We start from the raw sequence: 23193 nt of genomic DNA on the forward strand, positions 1-23193 counted from the left end.
AACATAGATGTGCAATTAAGTGAAGAGAATCAGCACATGGAGACATAGAAAGGGACCAAGCTGTAACAGTATGTTTCAATGTTGAGACAATGTGGAGAAGCATTTAGAAAAACAATGTTGAGATACATGGTGACAACAGTGAACTATTAATCTAGAGGTTATGCTAAGGCTTTATAACTTATTGTCAGACTCAAAGTCAGACTTCCCTTGAAGTATGGTATGCATTTTTAGTCACTATGCTTCAAAGGGGACATATGCAATAAACTGGATACAGAGAAGAGCATTAGAAATGTTCTCGTGTAAGATGAGCCACGAGGAAAGATTAGAGAAGCTTAATCTCTAGTCCAGAGAAAGTTGGGGAGTCGGCGTTGGAGAATCTCTCACTGGAGTATATAAAAGTATTGAAGAGTACTGCTTCGAAATAAGACTGTCCAGTAGGATCAGAGGAAAGTAACTTTAAAACAGGTTAGAAAAAGTTTCACCACTGAAAAAGTGAAATTTGGAATGCTCTACCAGGTACGGTACAAGACATTAGGGACATTCAAAATGCAGTTGGGTGCTAGGCTGAGTGAGTCAGAGTACAGGAGGGACAAGCTTCAATGGGCCAAATGACCGTTTGTCATTCTTGAGTTTTTCTTATGTTAATGTGCTTTAATGTGCTCCAGCAGTTTCCTTCCAAGGTTGTGAAAGTGGAAAATAATTTAAAAATTTATACAATTAAAAGGAAAAAAGGTTAAGAAGAACCTGTGATAGATATCAATTGCTGAGCCCAATAAAAAATATACCATGTTGGAATATGTAACAAAGAGCTACATCTACACTTCTAGACATCCAAATATCTCTTAGCAACAAGTTCAGGCAAGATGAGCTGCTGGAACTGGAGGATTTGCAGTCAATACCTTCTATAATTGGACATCAGAACATAGGAACACAAACCTATGTTGTCAAGTTTCATGACATAAGGATAATGGATTCCCCTTCCCCACCCGAGGTCATATTTTCTCAGGCAACATCATAACTGGAGTTCTGCAAAAACATCTCAAGCCATTGCCACAGATTGAAGGTAACTTGTCTTGCTAAAGTTCCGCTAAAAAAGATCAAGATAACAGAAATTAACCAAGTGAAATGACAAAAAAAAAAGTTTCCCCAATGGCTTGATCAGCAAAAGCCCGGTGTCGTACCGTCATACAACTGGAAAGTCCCAAAGGTATCATTCCTGGGCTATGCTGAGTCAGTTTATCTTAGCCAGGAAAGTTGGGTGCTACACTTGAGGATTGGGGTGGAGGAATAAGAAATAATCATCTAGGATTCCTCCTGATCACCACCTCGGGACCCTTGCTGGAAAGTATATGGCATGCGAGAATAGAATTGGGCTCAGCTGCAATTGCCCTGCAGTCAAGTAGTCTACCAACACACAGAATATGGCTACTTGGGGGCGGTATTGGAGGTTACTGGCATCCATTGAACCAGGTCCCTGCAAATTTTCTTCAGGAGAGAAATTAAGGGTGTGGGGTGGGGCATAATTAATAGAAGCCTCGGCTAAAAATAGCTTCCACTATTTTGATTTTTCCAGTTTCAAAAAGAAACTTTCAGTTTTGCACATTAACTTTCATGATTTCATAAAGTCAACACATTTGAGGGCAGTGGTCCTTCTGAGGACTAAATTACTCATTAGGTTATAAAAATTCAGGACAGATGGCGGTAGAATTCTACACATGTCCTGGGATGCACAATGTCAGAGATTGTATCATTTACTATTACTTAATTCAATAGTTACTAAACTACTGAAAAAATCCTAATATTTTTACAACCAATCAAAATAATTCCAGTTGCCAACTGTACTCAAAACCACGATACATTCATCTGTCCAAACTCTTTGACAAGCAATACAATGAAATCTCTAAACTCAGCACCAAATCGAAGACCTAAACAAGGTTTTGTGGTTATTGGACATACTTATTTTTCCTCTCCTGACAAGAGAAGGAAATGAAGCCATGTTACACTGTGCAGTATGTAACATTACTATAGCTGCTTAGAGAGGTATAAGGCACTAAACGGTTAGCCTGCATTGTATTCATAGAGCATTACAAATTATTACATAGTCTGCACTGCAGAGCGGAATAAGGCACTAAATAGTCAGCCTGCATTTTTTGCTGGAGGCAAGTCAGTACACAAGGGTGCTTAAAAACTTCACATACTTGAGAAAAATAATTTGGAAAAAAATTTACAAACATTATGCAAGTTTGCAATTTTACCAAAGGGAACCTAGTCAACATGAGGCAGTGGGATCAGTTCATCAATGGGTTAACCCAATAACCATTCAGCCCCATTACAGACCTTTCCACCAATCATTGAGATATCATTTGGGCCAGGTAGAAGAAAATGCAAATGGAGTACTTTATAATACTATAATGGTGTAAATAACAGAGTATTTAATTTACTGTAAAAATAATCCTGCAATACCACCCCACTGGTCACCTAACTAGGCTGGCACAGAATTACTTGCACTCACTGGTGTCAGCTCTGAATATCCCCGTCTCAGTTTTCAGACAGATGGAGTCCATGAAACTGCCTGCTCCCAAAACTCCATCAGGTTAGTTGCTGAGGAAAGCTTGCATCAGAACAGCTAGTCAATCAGCTGCAGTGTGAATGCCACAATTTCAAAGTTGGAGGAAGCTAAAAGCAACAATTCAACCTCTAGGCACAGAACATATCTGAGGCCTTGTAATATCCTATTATCCACCCTACAGAGCTAGGCCCCAAGGTTAGGGAATATATTCAAGTTATTAATTCTCCATTCCAAGGTAGAGAGTTGTAGCAAGGCAATGTGGTACAAATCATTTGATGCTACTTGATTCTGGGAGTTAGCCCTTTAAACTTGGGATTTAAGGAAAGGTGCAGTGTCATTAACAGACTTTGACATGCCCTCAGCTACCTTTACTATTTCCAATTGAAGTTTCTTGCACCCTCGGTTACTGATTGTTGACACTCTTTTCATTAAAGCTTACACAGGAGACTTTGGATTTAAATAGATTGGTTTGGCAGATGCAGGCATAAGCTTGCCAAAGCAGTGCCATCACTTTACAGTGTGCTGGCATTTCAACACCAAACCCTTCCCTTCCCCAGTTCTTTGGCACCACTGATTAAAGCATACTTCCTGAATGTAACACTCTTATCTGATCTCCAGTAGGCAGGAGTCAGCCTGTCTGCCCCTTTGCCTGGTTGTCTTTATCCATAGTTGAGGTGGTCAACTGTGATGGTGATGTTTCAGAGTCACCTCTGGCTTGAGGGCACCCACTGATCTGGTCAGTGCTCTTACTGCCCACATGCAAGTTGCTGTCTTTCAGAATGGCCTGTGGATCCCGTAGAAATACCAGCACCACAGTGATGTTGTCACTGGAACCACCTTCTTTTGCAGCTGCTACAAGTGTCTCTGCAACTGTGCTGCCATCGCCTGCGTTCTCCCGCAGGTGTTCTTGCACAAGGCCCACAACCTTGGAGGGTTCAATTCCATCAAAGAAGCCATCACAGGCTAGAACAATGTAGTCCTCTGTGCCATCCAGTTTGAACAAAGCACTATCTGCATCCCCCGAAATGTAAGGTTTTTGGTCAATGTCCCCTAGAAAAATTAACAAAAATCATCTTAATAACAGGCAAGAAAAATCAACATATTAGACTTGGTACAGTGCAAATGTCTACATACGCCACTTTGCTTTTGGTAACGTGGATTTATTCAACGCACAAAGATGAAAATTTCTTCTTGATAGTTGCCAAAGCCCCCTAATGAAGAGAACTCAGACATTCTCTGTTAGCCAGAAGACCGACTCAACACAAAAATACATGTTACAGTACTCAGAACCAACTTATACAAAAAATAGAGTTTATGAACTCATGTAGAATGGGAAACTGAAACAAGAGATGACATCTATATATGTACACTTCTGAAGTTACCATAAAGACATATTTTTGGGCCACAAGAGGGAGCTTGACCCTCCCACGTGTGTTACACTCGACACACGTCTCCTTGATGGGAAGGGCAAGAGGACATATATGAAGTGAACAGACACATTGCACAAAAACAGCACTGGTAACTGGATAGTAATTGATATCAAATGTTACACTATTTAATTCTTTCCAATGGTTTCAAACTAATGTCAGTGCTGGGAAACAAGCCACTTTATTCACCAGTGTCAGCATTAAGCATTCTAGATCAGTTATAGCATGGAGAGGAAAGCTATCTACAACAATGCATCTTAATCCCAACCTCAACAGCACTTCCTAATGTACCGGTGTAAGTTTTTCCGTTTCCTGCACCACTTGTGTCTTTGCTCAGATACTTCAAACTAGAAGGGCTTTATGCTATAGGTGCCTCACTACCTCACCACCACCTCTTGACACCCTCCACTGCCTCTGATTTGTCAGTCTGCTTGTCCGATATCCAGTACTGGATGAGCAGAAATTTCCTCCCAACTAAATATTGGGAAGACCGAAGCCATTGTCTTCAGTCCACGCCACCAACTCCATTCCTCTCCCTGGCAACTGTCTGTGGCTGAACCAGACTGTTCGCAACCTTGGTGTTGTAGTTGACCCTGAGATGAGCTTCCGACTACATATCCGCGCCCACCAAGACCCCCTTATAGTTGGAAATGAGAAGAGACCTTCCTCCGAGCAGTGTGAGCGGGATTCAAAATCTGAATACAGGCATGAAAGGACAGTGTGCTACCCAGTCCACCTTATAAATGTGTTTTAGAGTTGGAGTACAGGAAACTTTGTGCTATCCGGCACCGACGGGACCGAGCTGTTGCCGTCCCATCAAAACTGCCGGACAAACCAGCGCTAATGTTGAAACATACGGAGATTTTGAGCTCCGTATCTGGCAACAAACCCTGTGCTTCTAAACAGTCGGCCGTACCTTGCAAGCGTCTCTGTAGCTTAGCAACAGCTTCAGCAAGACCTTGCAGAGCCTGACTGGTGAAAAAAAAGCAACGAAAAAGAAAAAAAACCTAACGAAACGGCTCCTGATTTTTGCCGGTGGCTCGAGCATTCCGGACAGTTAACCTCCGGATAAACCAAAGTTTCCTGTAATAGGTAATAATTTGATGCAATGAATCTTTTTTAACTTCACTTTAGCAATTTTCTGGCAATTAACATTTAGGCCCAGAAATGTTGGTGCTTACTGCACTCCCAATGAGAATTCATTCCAGCATGAGTGAAGACACAGGGCTGTATTTTGCAACCCCTACGGGTGTGTACGAGGTGCGCACACGCCCATAGGGGCTGCGCAAGTGCCAGGTTTAGGCATGCAAAGCGCATGTGCTAAAACCCGGCACTTGTGATCTGTCAATCTTCTTGACAGATCCTCCGCATCCCCAGGAAAGGGGCCTCTGCGGGTGGAGAGTTGCGCTATTTGCCCAGCTTCCGCCCGTTGAAGGACCGTGGAATTCTTACGCATAAGAGTTTTTAAAAAATAGAAAAATAAATTTTTTATCACTCACGTACATTAAAAACCCTGTCCAATAAGGCATTTTTAGCCCCATTAAAACAATTTCCCCCCCAAAAAATTACATTAAAAAAATATTTAAATGCCATTTTAATTAATTTTATATGTAATATTTAAAAAAAAATTATTTCATGTGTTTGTGTATTTTTTAAGTCATCCCCATTCATACTTATGACAGTTCTGTATATACGGAACTCACATAAGTTTGAATGGGGATTCCCTTCTTTCATTGGTTGGGCTGACCCACGTGGTCCCAGGGGCGCTTGCGAACTGCACGCGCCCCTGGGATACCTGGGCCTCTACGCATTTCTACCAGGAAAGGCCCAGGATCACAAGCCTCCGTACCTCCCCGGACCACCAGGTAATTGGGTAGAAAATTTGATGATCGGGGGCATCCGCCCGCAGGAAGCCTCCGATCACAAATTCAGGCCCACAAAGTTTAAGCTCATTGAGGAAAGAGCACATCATTTAAAAGATGATTAATAGAAACTTTTGATTATTGGATGTTGGGATTTGTTTTCTTTTTGCAGTTTGTAAAAGTTTTGAAATCTAACAGTTTAAGGTCGAAACATGAGGCTGGATTTTAATCAGTACTGGGTTCACTAAAACTGGTGCATCTCATTCACTGTTTGATACTCCAAGACGGCCAGCTGCTAGATTCAGCACGTTTCCTACTGAGAGATCAGACACATACTCACCAATCGCTCTCGAGACTGCAAGGGTTCCATTTACACGCCAACATCCCAGGAATACCACACATCCACCAAGCTCTTCAATCCTCTGCTTCTCATCCTAAAATAGAATCATTTGGACAGGGATAACCAACAATGTGTCTCAAAGCAAAGGTTAAACAAAGTGCAGTTAGAAACATTTACAGGACAGAGTAATCAAGCTCCAATACATCTGCTTTTATTAAACTACTGCTTGCATCATCAACAGGCTATACACTCACTAGAATCAGATGAAAAGAAAATGCAAGACAAGATACAGCTTGCCAAAACAGCCCAACCATTTCTCTGAACACAAATTCCTGCAGATTCTCAGATAGGCCTGCAGCGAGGCAGCAGATTTAACGCTGTGGGGTAGGGGAGCAGTGAGCGTAACATTTATTGTTTTACGTAGAGGAAGAATAAAAACCAGCAATACAAAAATTCTTCAGAAATTGTACAAAGCCAACCTGAAACCGGAGACAAAGGGGCTTCTTCATCTCCACACCAGGCCTTCTTGTGAAACAGCACGGCTCAGACTGATTCAAGGCTACAGTTGTTTTGACATTGCTGTAGTGCTGATGCCACAAGATCCTGACATACAGCAACAACAAAGTAACTTGCTGGATTTGCCATGATCAGTTGCTGGAAAGACCCAATAAAAAAAGCAGATCCCCTAGCCACTGGTCTTAGTGAATTCAGTAAGTGACTCTGGCGTTGCCGCTAGCTGTACGAGATTTTTGCATCAAAAGCTGGTGGCACTAGCATGGCACTTAATCCAACAGCACCTTATCTGTTACCGGGAGTACACAGGCTGAGAGTTTGCAAACCAACCTATCCTGCAACTGAAAATCTCCAATGAGCCTGTCACGTGTGAAGTCCACATTGTGTATACTAAGTACATCATGCTGTTAATGGGTTTTTATACTGCTCATGCATACGAGTAATAAACAGGTGAGTTAAATACATTATTGCCCAATTTTCACTTAGCGATAAACTCTATGTGCATTTAAAATCCAGGTCAACCGTCGTTTCATCTGCATACGATGTTCAAGCCAGAATCATGATTTAGCTGCACTACCTCCCTTGTCTTTATAAAATACCTACAATTGATGGCTCACTCACCTCTTTCTCAGGCTTGTGTGGGTCCATAAGGGTGACAACCAGGCCCTGTCGCACCATCATTACCTGCGAGTCCCCAAGCCAGGCCACATGCAGTGCATCACCGGCAATCAAGGCTGCCACTCCAGTGGTACCACTCCGTAGCTTCTGCAACACAGATGATAACTCAGTTAGAAGCATCGATTCCATGCCAAGTCACATGTTCAAGCCCCAGCCCCCTCCTCCATCTAACCCAGTTCTTATTGAGCCGTGCCCCCTACTTCCAACAGAATCCAGTCTCTTTTTTTACCCCTTCTTATCCAACCTAGCATTGAGAGAAACATAGAAAACATAGAAAAATAGGAGCCGGAGTAGGCCATTTGGCCCTTCGAGCCTGCTCCGCCATTCAATATGATCATGGCTGATCCTCTATCTTAATACCATATTCCCGCTCTCTCCCCATACCCCTTGATGCCTTTTGTGTCTAGAAATCTATCTATCTCCTTCTTAAATATATTCAGTAGCTTGGCTTCCGCAGCCTTCTGTGGTAGAGAATTCCACAGGTTCACCACCCTCAGTGAAGAAATTTCTCCTCATCTCAGTCCTACCCCGTATCCTGAGACTGTGACCCCTCGTATTAGACCCCCCAGCCAGGGGAAACATCCTCTCTGCATCCAGTCGGTCTAGCCCGGTCAGAATTTTATACGTTTCAATGAGATCCCCTCTCATTCTTCTAAACTCTAGTGAATACAGGCCCAGTTGACCCAATCTCTCCTCATACGACAGTACTATCATCCCAGGAATCAGTCTGGTGAACCTTCGCTGCACTCCCTCCCTCTATGGCAAGTATATCCTTTCTTAGGTAAGGAGACCAAAACTGCACACAGTACTCTAGGTGTGGTCTCACCAAGGCCCTGTACAACTGTAGTAAGACATCCTTGCTCCTGTACTCAGATCCTCTTGCAATGAAGGCCAACATACCATTTGCCTTCCTAACTGCTTGTTGCACCTGCATGTTTGCTTTCAGTGACTGGTGTACAAGGACACCCAGGTCCCTTTGTACATCAGCATTTCCCAATCTATCACCATTTAAATAATACACTACCTTTCTGTTTTTCCTACCGAAGTGGATAACTTCACATTTATCCACATTATACTGCATCTGCCATGTATTTGCCCACTCACTCAACTTGTCTAAATCGCCTTGAAGCCTCTTTGCATCCTCCTCACAACTCACAATCCCACCTAGTTTTGTGTCATCAGCAAACTTGGAAATATTACATTTGGTTCCCTCATCCAAATCATTGATATATATTGTGAATAGCTGGGGCCCAAGCACTGATCCCTGTGATACCCCACTGGTCACCACCTGCCACCCCAAAAAAGACCCATTTATTCCTACTCTCTGTTTCCTGTCTGTTAACCAATTTTCAATCCATGCCAGTATATTACCACCAATTGCATGTGCTTTAATTTTGCACACTAACCTCTTATGTGGGACTTTATCAAAGGCCTTCTGAAAATCCAAATACACCACATCCACTGGTTCTCCCTTATCTATTCTACCAGTTACATCCTCAAAAACCTCCAGTAAGTTTGTCAAACACGATTTCCCTTTCATAAATCCATGTTGACTTTGTCTAATCCTGTTGATATTTTCTAAGTGTCCTGTTATCACATCCTTTATAATAGACTCTAGCATTTTCCCTACTACTGATGTTAGGCTAGTTCCCTGTTTTCTCTCTCCTTTTTTAAATAGTGGGGTTACATTTGCCACCCTCCAATCTGCAGGAACTGTTCTATAATCTATAGAATTTTGGAAGATGACAACCAATGCATCCGCTATTTCCATGGCTACCTCTTTTAGTACACTGGGATGTAGATTATCAGGCCCTGGGGATTTATCAGCTTTCAGTCCCATTAATTTCTCCAGCACTTTTTTTTTTTTTACTAACACTAATTTCCTTTAATTCCTCCTTCTCACTAGACTCTTGGTTCCCTAGCATTTCTGGGAAGTTATTTGTGTCCTCTTCCGTGAAGACAGAACCAAAGTATTTGTTTAATTGCACTGCCATTTCCTTGTTCCCCATTATAAATTATCCCATTTCTGACTGTAAGGGACCTACATTTGTCTTCACTAATCTTTTTCTTTTTACATACTTGTAGAAGCTTTTACAGTCCGCTTTTATGTTCCTTGCAAGTTTACTCTCATACTCTATTTTTCCCCTCTTAATCAATCTCTTGGTCCTTTTTTGCTGAACTCTAAACTCCTCCCAATCCTCAGGCTTGCTACTTTTTCTGGCAACTTTATATGACTCCTCTTTGGATCTAATACTGTCCTTAATTTCTTTCGTTAGCCATGGTTGGGCCGCTTTTCCTTTTGTGTTTTTGCGCCAGAAAGGAATGTATAACAGTTGCAATTCATGCATTCGTTCCTTAAATGTTAACCATTGCCTATCCACCATCATGCCTTTTAATGAAGCTCCCCAATCTATCATAGCCAACTCACTCCTCATATCACCCTAGTTTCCTTTGTTTAGATTTAGGACCCTGGTTTCAGATTGGACTTCTTCACTTTCCATTTTAATGAAGAATTCTATCATGTTATAGTCACTCTTCCCTGAAGGACCCCGCACAACAAGATTATTAATTAACCCCTTCTCGTTGCACAATACCCAATCTAGGATAGCCTGTTCCCTAGTTAGCTCCTCAACATACTGGTCTAAAAACCCATCTCGTACATACTCCAGGAATTCATCCTCCACAGTATTATTGCTAATTTGGTTTGGCCAGTCAAAATGTAGATTAAAGTCACCCATGATTACTGTAGTACCCTTGTTACATACCACTACTGTTTGGTGGCCTATAGACAACTTCCAGCAATGTTTTCTGCCCCTTGGTGCTTCTTAGCCCCACCCAGGCTGATTCTACATTTTGATTTTCTGAGCCAATATCCTTTCTCACTATTACTCTGATTTCAGCCTTTACTAACAAGGCCGCCCCACCTCCTTTTCCTTTTCACCTGTCCTTCCTAAACATCGAATATTCAGCTCCCAGCCTTGGTCGCCCTGCAGCCATGTCTCTGTAATCGCAATTATATCGTATCCATTTACGTCTATTTGTGCTGTTAATTCATCTACTTTATTACGAATGCTTCATGCATTCAGATACAGTGCCATTAGATTTGTCTTTTTTTAATTTTTAGACATCTTAACATTTTTTTGTACTATGGCCCTATTTGTCTTACCATTTTCTCTTACCCGGACCCTACTTGTTAGTGCGCTCCTTTGTTTGTACGCTCCGTCCCTTCCTGACACGATCGGGTTATCCTTACCCCAATCACTTTCCTGCACTGCTTCCTTGTCTTTTCTCTTTAGCATTCTAGATTTCTCTCCACCAGGACCCTCCCCCACTTATTTAGTTTAAAGCCCCATCGACCTCCCTAGTTAATTGAACATCAAACTACACCATAAAAAGGTAAACTATTACAACACATTGCCATCCAACTACTTTCACCAGCATTCTGAGCATCTGGTGCTCTTTATATATTCTTATGTTACTTCCAATAAATAAATAAAAAATCTAATACTAAAACTGTTACTTTTCATTTACCTCTCTACAGGGTGATATTGAAAATGTGCCTTATTTTTGTAAGTCTCTCACATGCTAACTTATATTTCTGTAGTGCTCATCACCGCACTTTAGGAAGGAGGTGAAGGCCTCAGAGAGGGTGCAGAAAATTGGTTCCAGGGATGAGGGACTTCAGTTATGTGGATAGACTGGAGAAGCTGGGGTTGTTCTCCTTAGAGCAGAGAAGGTCAAGAGGAGATTTGATAGCGGTGTTCAAAATCATGAGGAGTCTAGACAGAGTAGATAGAGAGAAACTGTTCCCATTGGCGGAAGGGTCAAGAACCAGAGGAGACAGATTTAAGGTGATTGGCAGAAGAACTAAAGGCGACATGAGGAATAACCTGTTTTTACGCAGCGAGTGGTTATGATCTGGAAAGCACTGCCTGAATGGGTGGTGGAGGCAGATTCAATCGTGGCTTTCAAAAGGGAATTGGATAAGCACCGGAAGGAAAACATTTTACAGGGCTATGGAGAAAGGGCGGGGGAGTGGGACTAGTGGCTCGATGGGCCGAATGGCCTCCTTCTGTGCTGTAACCATTCGATGACTCACAGCACATTCCAGAGCAGTGTATAGTGAGAGGACATGGAGCCGAGGTGGAGGCAAAGGGGAAGAAGAGTAAGGGGAAATCAGACGAAGCAAAATCATGGTCAAAAAGGAAGGTCTTAAGGAGGTTTGTAAAGGCAGGAAGGTATTAAGGAGAGTTCCAGAGGGCAGGGGCAAGGTGGCTAAAGAAGCTGCCACAGATGGTAGTGAGGAGAATGAGAAGTAGGTCAGTGTTAGAGAACTGGAGGTTTCTCGCAGGGACATAGAGCTGGAGGATCACAGAGGTAGAGAAGGTCCAGGACATGAAGGGATTTGAAGATGAAGACAAGGATGTTAAAAATCGATTCTCCCCTTTATAACAGCTTGGCCTGTTTGAGTACATGTGCAATAATGAATAAAAAATATATAGACAAAAGGCACTTTAGTGGATTCAGTGACCACTTTAACAGCTTGCAGGTTTTTAATCTTTTCATTCAAAAAGTGATAAAAAGTTGAAGTGCTACACAGTCAGTGGTGTAATTCCATTGTTGTGTTGTTCAACAAATGATTGCACTTGTCCAATGACAACAGAGCTCTGCTCGTTCTTCCGAATGCTGATTGAATTTCAATGTTTGGGGAGGAGAGAAGAGAAGAGACAATAGCATCTGCTGTCTGCCAACATTAAAAAGAAAGTTTAAAAGTTCCCTTGGAGTCCAATGGACCAGTTGAGAATTTTTTTAAACTAAGCTTTGCACCTGATGTGAAACCCAAGCAGTGAGTGCCTAGCTCCAGGAGGTGAACTTATACCCTTTACTTTAGTGCTGTCTTCAGTCAGACCACCAATCTAAATCCAGCATTATAGTACCATCTGAAAGTGCTTCACATTGACAAAAAAGCAGTAGTAGAGCAGAGCCATTGGGCTAGATTTTGTCAATGGAGACGTGATGGAGGCGGTACGCCCACTTTTTGGGTTGTAGTCCCGCCTCCATCGATTTGTGGCCAACCCACGCGATTTTCCCTTGATTGACCTTGTTGAACCCGCCCAGCGGGCTCAGCAGGCCAATTAAGGGACACCCGGTTACAGGTGACGTCAGGGATTGACATTTCATCTGTCAAGAGCTTTTGACAGAGGAAATATCAGCGTTTGACAGCTCTGTGAAGCTACACTGACAATCTGACTTCTAACTTGAGTCCTTCTCCACAGACTCAGTTAGAAATCTCTCCAGAACAGAAAGCAGAATGCTGCAGCTTTTGACAGCTCGCGGCCATTCTGCTTTCTGTGCCGGTGAGATGAGGGACTCCCGAGACCTGAAGGAAGGAAGCCTGCAATAGTAAGTAAAGGTAAGTAAAACTTCTTTAAACACTTTACACACACCAAACACACTTACCTCTGCACTCATGCACCCATCACTCACCTGAACACCGGACATCTCGAACCCTTCAGCCCGACGGTCCGCCTCGCTAACTTGGCGTGGTTTGGAGCTGTCGGGCAGCCCACATTTCAGGGTTAAAAATAGGGATTAGGCCAAAAACTGCCTGTTAACAGGCAGTTAATTGGCACTAATCCCCTTCCCGCCTCGGGGAGGCGGCTCCCAGCACAGGTCGGGTACCCGCCTCCTGGGAAACGGGCATGGAGGCGGGAAGGGTTCGTGCCCCGATTCTGCAATTTTCCCCCCACTCCTGCCTCCAAAGGGCTTGGAAATTCGAGTCCATTGTGTCCGACAGTCCGTTGGCCCCGCAGCTTCAATCTGAATGGACAGGCTCAATATTACCCATTATTGGGCTGGTGTTGTAATGAGCACAATCTACATATGGAAAGGAGTCCCCTCTGATAGGATGGGTGTTGGTGCTAAGCCAGTTGTCACTGCACCAGCCTCAATGCACTCACCTTTCTCTTGGCTCTCTGAAGAAACATCTCATCTGTCCGTTTGAAGGCCTTCCTTAATGCTTCATCTGGCTGAGTCAAAAGCACTTCCTGATGTGCAAGATTTACATGAAGGTGCGTCGCAGCATAGACAGCAGCATCCACTCCACCATGGCCATCAAACACGGCAAAATATGCCCTCTCTTTCTCATCCTAGGGTGGAAAACAGAGCAACATTTGTCATTCACTGCAGTCTAATACAAAGGGATTGAGAGGAAGATTTGTATTTCATGGCTTTACCAACATGCTCCTTTAGCTTAGAAAAGCAAGCCTCGAGGCCTATAGCACAAATGCTTTAATCAACAGGATGTACAGGACTGTGCTAAATCAATTTATTTCTTGCCCAGGACTAGAATACTGCATTGACGATTACTTGTTGCATTTTCAACCCCCAAAAGTGCAACCAACTTACAGGGGCTTAAATAGTTTGGCAGATTGACTGATCCAAGATGTGACAGTAAGCAAACAGGTAGGTCCTGAGCCACAGTGTGCGACTCTGCTGAGTGTTGTATTCCTCAATACAGCAATTGTTTTCAAAGCCATAGCTGCAGGTACTCGGCATACACTGCAGTGACCTCTAGTGGTGGAAATTAAATATAGCACCATTTACTGTAGCACTAAAGGTTACTCATGGTTTTGTCTTACTTCAACATATTTCAAGTCCAAACGATCTCTAAGAAAAAATGGAGAATTGGAAACAAGACAATTAAATGGAGCTGCAACTCCTAGTTGAAATAGGTCAAAGTCCAGATTGAAATGTCTGATTTTTCACTTGGTGCAATTTTGGCTCAATTGATCTGAAAACTTTAGTAAGGTGGGAGTAGGTGGGTTCCTCTAGGCCCCGATCTAACCTAAACAAGAATTACAGAAAACGTCAAAGGGAAGTGGAGTTTTGGTACAGCAGCAATAAGCAAATTACATAGAAGCTACAGCACAGAAACTGGCCAATCAACCCAACTGGTCTGTGTCCGTGTTTATACTCCAAAGCCTCATCCCATTCTAATTACCTCTTCTCACTCTGCCCCCAAATCCCCCTATTCTCTTTTCACTTATGTATGCGCAAGTGTGGACTCTCATTGTTGCCAGGATGAAATCATTAGCTTTAAGCAAACAAAGTTAATTTGCATTCAGTATTTACATTTCACATACCCATGACAGACAAGAAAGCAACAATTTATGATCTTGTTAGACAATACTGCAAGCTCCCCCATGGGGCAGTGATAAAGGGGGCAGGTAGCTGAATCATATCGATCAGAAAGATCCCAAGTGCAATCCTTGATCTGTGCTGAGTGAGTTGACCTCAACAGAGGCAGTGGTAGGAGCGCTACAAGTGGCCTTTTTGCACACCCCGGATTGAGAGAAAATGATTTGGCCGGATTCCATCTCCTGTTATCTATCCTGCCACCCCTGCTGGAAGCGAATGTGTGGAAGTCAGGCGTGGACAGAATTGGGCTCAGCTATGATACCCCTTGATGTCAAACAGCCTGCCAATACTCCTTGGCTAGCTTCCCTGTAAAGAATGACACTTGCTTCAAGATGACAAGATGCTTGAGGTGTACAAAATTATGAGGGGCATAGATAGGATGGATGCTGAGGAGCTTTTTCCCTTAGTAGAGGGGTCAATAACTAGGGGGCATAGATTCAAGGTAAAGGGCGGGAGGTTTAGAGGGGATTTGAGAAAGAACTTTTTCACCCAGAGGGTGGTTGGAGTCTGGAACTCACTGCCTGAAAGGGTTGTGGAGGCAGAAACCCTCACAACATTTAAGAAGCATTTGGATGAGCACTTGAAATGCCATAGCATACAAGGCTACGGGCCAAATGCTGGAATATGGGATTAGATTAGACAGGGCTTGATGGCCGGCACGGACACGATGGGCCGAAGGGCCTCTATCCGTGCTGTATTACTCTATGACTCTATGACAGAGGGTGACTGGCATTGTAGAACTGTATCCCAGCATAGAATCAATGTCTTCAGGAGAAATGGGGACATGAGGGAAGGGAAGAAAAATGGCAGGCAAAAAACAAGGGGGGGGGGGGGGGGAGGGAAGACAAAGACAGCACTGCAAACCAAGTCTTCTGATTATGGCTCAACATTCCTGTCTCCTCCATCAAGATCTCAGAAGCTTTTGGTTCTGCCATGAGGTTAGCTTCCGATAACTTTACCGCTCACAGATAATAGGGTCCGTCTCGCTGCCAGTAGAGAAACAGTTCATATGCAGGGATTCTTTTTGATCAAAGAAAACCATAGGAGCCATTAGACTGCTATCTGCACACTAATTGGAAGAGGCAGCTTAGTCAAACTAATTATCTTGACTTGAATACTGCCACCATGGCCACCATTGTATGAACTGCCTGGGTGTGGATATGGGGCTAAATGGGTGAAATTTTTACTAGTGTGGCAGCCTTGGCTGAGAGGTAGCACTCCAGTCCCTGAATCAGGTCATGGGTTTAAGCCACACTCCAGACACTGGAGCAAATCATCTAGGCTGACATTCCAATACAGTACTGAACTGTTGGAGGTGCTTTCAGATGAGATGTTAAATCGAAGCCCTATCTGCCCCATCAGGTGGAGATGAAAAATATCATGGCACTATTTCAAAGAAGAGCAGGAGAGTTATCCCAGTGTCCTGGCCAACACTTATCCCTCAATCAACATCACCAAAACCAGATGTTTGGTCATTTATTCCACTGCTGTTTGTGGGGCCTTGGGGCTGCTGCATTTCCCTACATTATAACAGTGCCTACACTTCAAAAGTACTTTATTGACTGAAGCGCTTTGGGGCATCTTGAGGTCATGAAAAGCACTATATAAATGCAAGTCTTTCTTTTTTTTTCTTTGCTAGTGGTTTATCCAGAACAGTACTTGCGTGGGATTCACTTATCCTGTTGTAAAAGATATACTCTTAAAAGTAGTTAGCATATTTGAACTTTTGATCCCATAACTGCTTTCGCCTCCCCTCGCTTTAGTTATTCCTGTAACGGAGTATCTCCAATTTGACCCTGCGAGTTGCGATGAAGGGTCTCATCTGAAATGTTAGCCTTTCTCTTTCAGACACCAGGAAAATGGCTGTGCATTTCCAGCACATTTTGTTATTTCAGATTTTGATTAGTTGCTAGCTTTCTTTTTATCTCCATGACCTGTGCTTGGTTTGGCAACTAGACTGGGACTAGTGTTCTTTCCTTCAAGTTAGTCTCCAAGGTCTTTCTGTGCAGTGGAGTACTGGGTGATGCTATCCTATCTCCCAACATTTGCAGAGTTCTGTGGATTGTCTGGACCAGGCTATGTACCCTTGGAAGCTGGACAATTGTGAGACAATTGTAAGCATTCATTTCCAGGAGCATACATTTGGTGCTAATAAATTTATGACATACATATTAATACTCAAACAGTTTTTCTTAATTCTTTCTCTCCCAGCAACTAGGGTTAACTTTGAGAGACATCTGACCTCAATATAGTGGTCTCCCAACTACACTTTGTTATGCTACATAATTATACAAAATAAAATAAACATCTATTGTTTAAAGGTAGAGAACAGTTATTGGAAAACATCTGTAGCAATATGTACACATTTCAAAACCAAGCACCAGCAATGTCCAAGACTAATCAAATCAGCAGAGGCTTGACTAACAAACTTAATGCATTTCTAAACCGTAATAATCTGATTTAAAAAATGACAAAGTGTCCCTCCTTTTTGGCCCATTGGCCCCATATACCCCAACTGGAAGGCCAGGCAGGCAGGCAATCTGCTCGAAGATCTGAGAGATAATTATGCTTGATCCAACCACTGGGGTACTTCCCTCTCAAATGTTTCCTCTCTCGTTTGGAGAGGGCCTCATGTGCGCTCAAAGTAGAAAGAGAACTCCCACATATTGGAATTGCAGAAGCAAGCTTACATCCTACGTGCAAGGTACTGGCACATCAACATGCAGCACCACGGACTTAAATTTGCCAATTATAATCGGGAATGGTCCAGTTTTATGGTGTGAACCCGTGCCCACCAGGAAGTGGACTGAAACCATACACTCTCAACCTGGGACCCTTACAGCTGTCAGAGTCTAGATACTTTCACCTAATCAGTATGGGCTACATTAATACCAGGTCCCAGAGGAGAAAGAAAATGACTTGTTCAACAGGACAGACTTACCTTAATGCCAAAGAGAGCGTTAAACTCAGGCAGTGCGACATGTCTGTCCTCCATCTTCCGCCGTGTGTTACGGATAGCGTGACTGGAAACTTTTAAGTACTGCTTTGGTAGATGCAGCAACTGTGGTTCTTTCGTCCACTCATAGCAGACTCCCAGCAATTTGTTAAAGACTGATCGAGCCACTGGTTCTCCTTCCAAAACTGAGGGAACAATCATCAAATTAAATAAAATCTAATAAATAAGCAAATTAACTGAAGAGACATAAAATGCAGTGAAGACAAATTACCAATGAGGACTGGAGGGACTCCCTCTTAGTAAAGGGATTTGATAATGAGAAAAGTGTTAGCAGGATGAGGTTAAGAGCTTTAAGTAACAGATTGCAAGCAACCATTTTCTATATATCTTGCTGACCTCTCTCTTACACAAACTTACTCAGTGAATCAACAAGAATTGAGGCAAAAAAGCACAGGTCAGCAGAATATTACAACCCCCAAAACTTCCCATCTACTGCAAAAAAACTTGTCAAAATGAATTGTGCCAAGAATGTGAATTTAAGTCAAGTGCTGCTGTAACTGAGGTAGAAATTCCTATTGCTCACTCTCCATATGGTGCCATGCAGTTAAGTGAGTGCATGAATAGGATCCTCAGGTCTGTAAACCAAGTCTGATGTTTTGAATGGTTCATAAACGCACAATTATTAGAAATTGCTTTAGTAATGCTCAAGCGTTAAAACTCCGTGTTTTGGCAATTCCTTAGTCGCAAAGCGGTTTGAAAGGTGCAGGATTCAAAACCGCCAGTGATGATAAACATGTAGGCCTGGATTTTGCGGGACCAATGACTGCGTACACTCAGCGTACGGCCGTCGTAAGCCTTGTAAAAGGCCCTGCAAGTTCCAGGTTTCTGCATGCGCTGCACATGCATGAAAACCTGCAGCTTGAGAGCGATCTGTCAAGGTTTGCTTTGACAGAACCTCCGAACCCAAAGTAAAATCATTTTCGCTGGCGGAGAGCTGGGCTATTTGCCCAACTATTGCCCAGCAAATAGCCACAAAACCCTTACACCTGGTAAAAGCAGGCTTTCACCAGCATAAGGGTTAATATGAATGTTAAATTTTAAATTAAAAATCATCCAGAAACATTTAAAATTAGTTTATGTAAATTTTGGCCCGGATTAAAATATTTAAAATTATATTTCAAAGAATTTAATTTTTATTGTAAATGCTTCATTAAAGGGACTTTTAATTAAGGTGAAAATAGGAACATTTATTTTTATTAGAATTGTGTAAATTCTTTAATTATTTGGGGATTCCATTGCTCGTCATTAGGGGATTCCATTCGGAAATGACAGCAATGGAATCTTCCTTTCTGATAGGAGGACCTGGCCCACGTGATCCCAGAGACGCTTCTGAACCGCCTGCGTCCCTGGGATCGGTGGGCCTTTAACGCAGGCGTCACCTGCAGGCCTGAGACCCTGAGCCAGCAGGTAGGTTTGTATTTTTTTCCCCCAGGTCGGAGGCCGGAGGTCCGCCTTCAACCGCAAATTCCAGCCCTTAGTTTGTGAACAAGGAAAACATGCAGTGAGGGATGAAGCTTAGGAAGATCCGATCATCTTTTATTTAAGGAGATATATCATCTCGGTCAGATTTTTTAAAACATACATAACAGCTTGGCCTATGTTTTAGAGGAGAGTTTACATTTGGAGAGGTTTGCAGATCATGCCTATACTATTCCCTCACTGGAGGCAACAGCTGTAGATTACAATACACGTTGGTCATTATGCCACAGATTAGATCCATTTGGGGGAAGGGGGGGGGTGGAAGAATCCTTCCATCCTCTGAACTTATTTTATAGCATGATATTTACCCAGTGATGATCAAGCGGGAGAAAGTGGATTGTGAGTCAGTTTGTCCTTTACTTTTAATAGTCCCATTTAAAATCAGCCTTTTAATCAGGCAGCTAACTAACCTCATTAAGGTTATGTAATTGTGCCAATAATCCCGTAAGTACCTTTCTGATTGAGACACCACGGGGGCCAGATGAGTATTTCACCCCTACAATACAGTTGACACCATGTGATCACAACAGGTACAGAGTGTACCAGTGAGCACTGAGCGAGTAAGAACACAAACCAGCAACCAGGAATTTCACAAAACCGCCAACCCAAAGTGGGCAATTAAGCAGCTACCAATAGTAAATGAGGAACCAATATAATTGCTCCAAATGCTTAATGAAAATCCTTTCAGCTAACATCTTAGTGTCTGTGGTGCTGATAAATGCAGATATATAGGGTATTGTCATATATCCCCATTGCCCTTACGTGGAGTTATTATAGGATATTGTCATATATCCCCATTGCCCTAACGTGGAGTTATTATAGGATATTGTCATATATCCCCATTGCCCTTACGTGGAGTTATTATAGGATACGGTCATATATCCCCATTGCCCTAACGTGGAGTTATTATAGGATATTGTCATATATCCCCATTGCCCTTACGTGGAGTTATTATAGGATACGGTCATATATCCCCATTGCCCTAACGTGGAGTTATTATAGGATATTGTCATATATCCCCATTGCCCTTACGTGGAGTTATTATAGGATACGGTCATATATCCCCATTGCTCTTACGTGGAGTTATTATAGGATATTGTCATATATCCCCATTGCCCTAACGTGGAGTTATTATAGGATACGGTCATATATCCCCATTGCCCTTACGTGGAGTTATTATAGGATATTGTCATATATCCCCATTGCCCTAACGTGGAGTTATTATAGGATATTGTCATATATCCCCATTGCCCTAACGTGGAGTTATTATAGGATATTGTCATATATCCCCATTGCCCTTACGTGGAGTTATTATAGGATACGGTCATATATCCCCATTGCCCTTACGTGGAGTTATTATAGGATATTGTCATATATCCCCATTGCCCTAACGTGGAGTTATTATAGGATACGGTCATATATCCCCATTGCCCTTACGTGGAGTTATTATAGGATATTGTCATATATCCCCATTGCCCTAACGTGGAGTTATTATAGGATATTGTCATATATCCCCATTGCCCTAACGTGGAGTTATTATAGGATATTGTCATATATCCCCATTGCCCGAACGTGGAGTTATTATAGGATATTGTCATATATCCCCATTGCCCTAACGTGGAGTTATTATAGGATATTGTCATATATCCCCATTGCCCTTACGTGGAGTTATTATAGGATACGGTCATATATCCCCATTGCCCTAACGTGGAGTTATTATAGGATATTGTCATATATCCCCATTGCCCTAACGTGGAGTTATTATAGGATACGGTCATATATCCCCATTGCCCTTACGTGGAGTTATTATAGGATATTGTCATATATCCCCATTGCCCGAACGTGGAGTTATTATAGGATATTGTCATATATCCCCATTGCCCTAACGTGGAGTTATTATAGGATACGGTCATATATCCCCATTGCCCTAACGTGGAGTTATTATAGGATATTGTCATATATCCCCATTGCCCTTACGTGGAGTTATTATAGGATATTGTCATATATCCCCATTGCCCTAACGTGGAGTTATTATAGGATACGGTCATATATCCCCATTGCCCTTACGTGGAGTTATTATAGGATATTGTCATATATCCCCATTGCCCTAACGTGGAGTTATTATAGGATATTGTCATATATCCCCATTGCCCTTACGTGGAGTTATTATAGGATACGGTCATATATCCCCATTGCCCTAACGTGGAGTTATTATAGGATACGGTCATATATCCCCATTGCCCTTACGTGGAGTTATTATAGGATATTGTCATATATCCCCATTGCCCTTACGTGGAGTTATTATAGGATATTGTCATATATCCCCATTGCCCTTACGTGGAGTTATTATAGGATACGGTCATATATCCCCATTGCCCTTACGTGGAGTTATTATAGGATATTGTCATATATCCCCATTGCCCTTACGTGGAGTTATTATAGGATACGGTCATATATCCCCATTGCCCTTACGTGGAGTTATTATAGGATACGGTCATATATCCCCATTGCCCTTACGTGGAGTTATTATAGGATATTGTCATATATCCCCATTGCCCTTACGTGGAGTTATTATAGGATATTGTCATATATCCCCATTGCCCTAACGTGGAGTTATTATAGGATATTGTCATATATCCCCATTGCCCTAACGTGGAGTTATTATAGGATATTGTCATATATCCCCATTGCCCTAACGTGGAGTTATTATAGGATATTGTCATATATCCCCATTGCCCTAACGTGGAGTTATTATAGGATATTGTCATATATCCCCATTGCCCTAACGTGGAGTTATTATAGGATACGGTCATATATCCCCATTGCCCTAACGTGGAGTTATTATAGGATATTGTCATATATCCCCATTGCCCTTACGTGGAGTTATTATAGGATATTGTCATATATCCCCATTGCCCTAACGTGGAGTTATTATAGGATATTGTCATATATCCCCATTGCCCTAACGTGGAGTTATTATAGGATATTGTCATATATCCCCATTGCCCTAACGTGGAGTTATTATAGGATATTGTCATATATCCCCATTGCCCTTACGTGGAGTTATTATAGGATATTGTCATATATCCCCATTGCCCTAACGTGGAGTTATTATAGGATATTGTCATATATCCCCATTGCCCTAACGTGGAGTTATTATAGGATATTGTCATATATCCCCATTGCCCTAACGTGGAGTTATTATAGGATATTGTCATATATCCCCATTGCCCTTACGTGGAGTTATTATAGGATATTGTCATATATCCCCATTGCCCTTACGTGGAGTTATTATAGGATATTGTCATATATCCCCATTGCCCTAACGTGGAGTTATTATAGGATATTGTCATATATCCCCATTGCCCTAACGTGGAGTTATTATAGGATATTGTCATATATCCCCATTGCCCTAACGTGGAGTTATTATAGGATATTGTCATATATCCCCATTGCCCTAACGTGGAGTTATTATAGGATATTGTCATATATCCCCATTGCCCTTACGTGGAGTTATTATAGGATATTGTCATATATCCCCATTGCCCTTACGTGGAGTTATTATAGGATATTGTCATATATCCCCATTGCCCTAACGTGGAGTTATTATAGGATATTGTCATATATCCCCATTGCCCTAACGTGGAGTTATTATAGGATATTGTCATATATCCCCATTGCCCTTACGTGGAGTTATTATAGGATATTGTCATATATCCCCATTGCCCTTACGTGGAGTTATTATAGGATATTGTCATATATCCCCATTGCCCTTACGTGGAGTTATTATAGGATATTGTCATATATCCCCATTGCCCTTACGTGGAGTTATTATAGGATATTGTCATATATCCCCATTGCCCTTACGTGGAGTTATTATAGGATATTGTCATATATCCCCATTGCCCTAACGTGGAGTTATTATAGGATATTGTCATATATCCCCATTGCCCTAACGTGGAGTTATTATAGGATATTGTCATATATCCCCATTGCCCTTACGTGGAGTTATTATAGGATATTGTCATATATCCCCATTGCCCTTACGTGGAGTTATTATAGGATATTGTCATATATCCCCATTGCCCTACGTGGAGTTATTATAGGAT

At 42.2% G+C, this 23193-nt stretch overlaps 1 protein-coding gene across 1 annotated transcript in view; it reads right to left on the minus strand.

The window, feature by feature from the left end:
• Positions 1 to 1383: 1383 nt before the first annotated feature.
• ppm1f (protein phosphatase, Mg2+/Mn2+ dependent, 1F) overlaps positions 1384 to 23193 on the minus strand; it is a 64275-nt gene continuing 42465 nt past the window's right edge. Inside the window, exons 3-7 of the mRNA XM_085961992.1 lie at positions 17531 to 17730; positions 13350 to 13538; positions 7333 to 7476; positions 6199 to 6292; positions 1384 to 3619 (exon numbers count right to left, since the gene is read on the minus strand). Coding sequence (XP_085818118.1) covers positions 3198 to 3619; positions 6199 to 6292; positions 7333 to 7476; positions 13350 to 13538; positions 17531 to 17730 — 1049 coding nt within the window. The 3' untranslated portion in view covers positions 1384 to 3197. The remainder of the gene's footprint in view (positions 3620 to 6198; positions 6293 to 7332; positions 7477 to 13349; positions 13539 to 17530; positions 17731 to 23193) is intronic.

This window comes from Somniosus microcephalus, chromosome 19, assembly GCF_052327205.1.
Source record: "Somniosus microcephalus isolate GS21.2 chromosome 19, FLI_Smic_1.0, whole genome shotgun sequence".
NCBI lineage: Eukaryota > Metazoa > Chordata > Chondrichthyes > Squaliformes > Somniosidae > Somniosus > Somniosus microcephalus.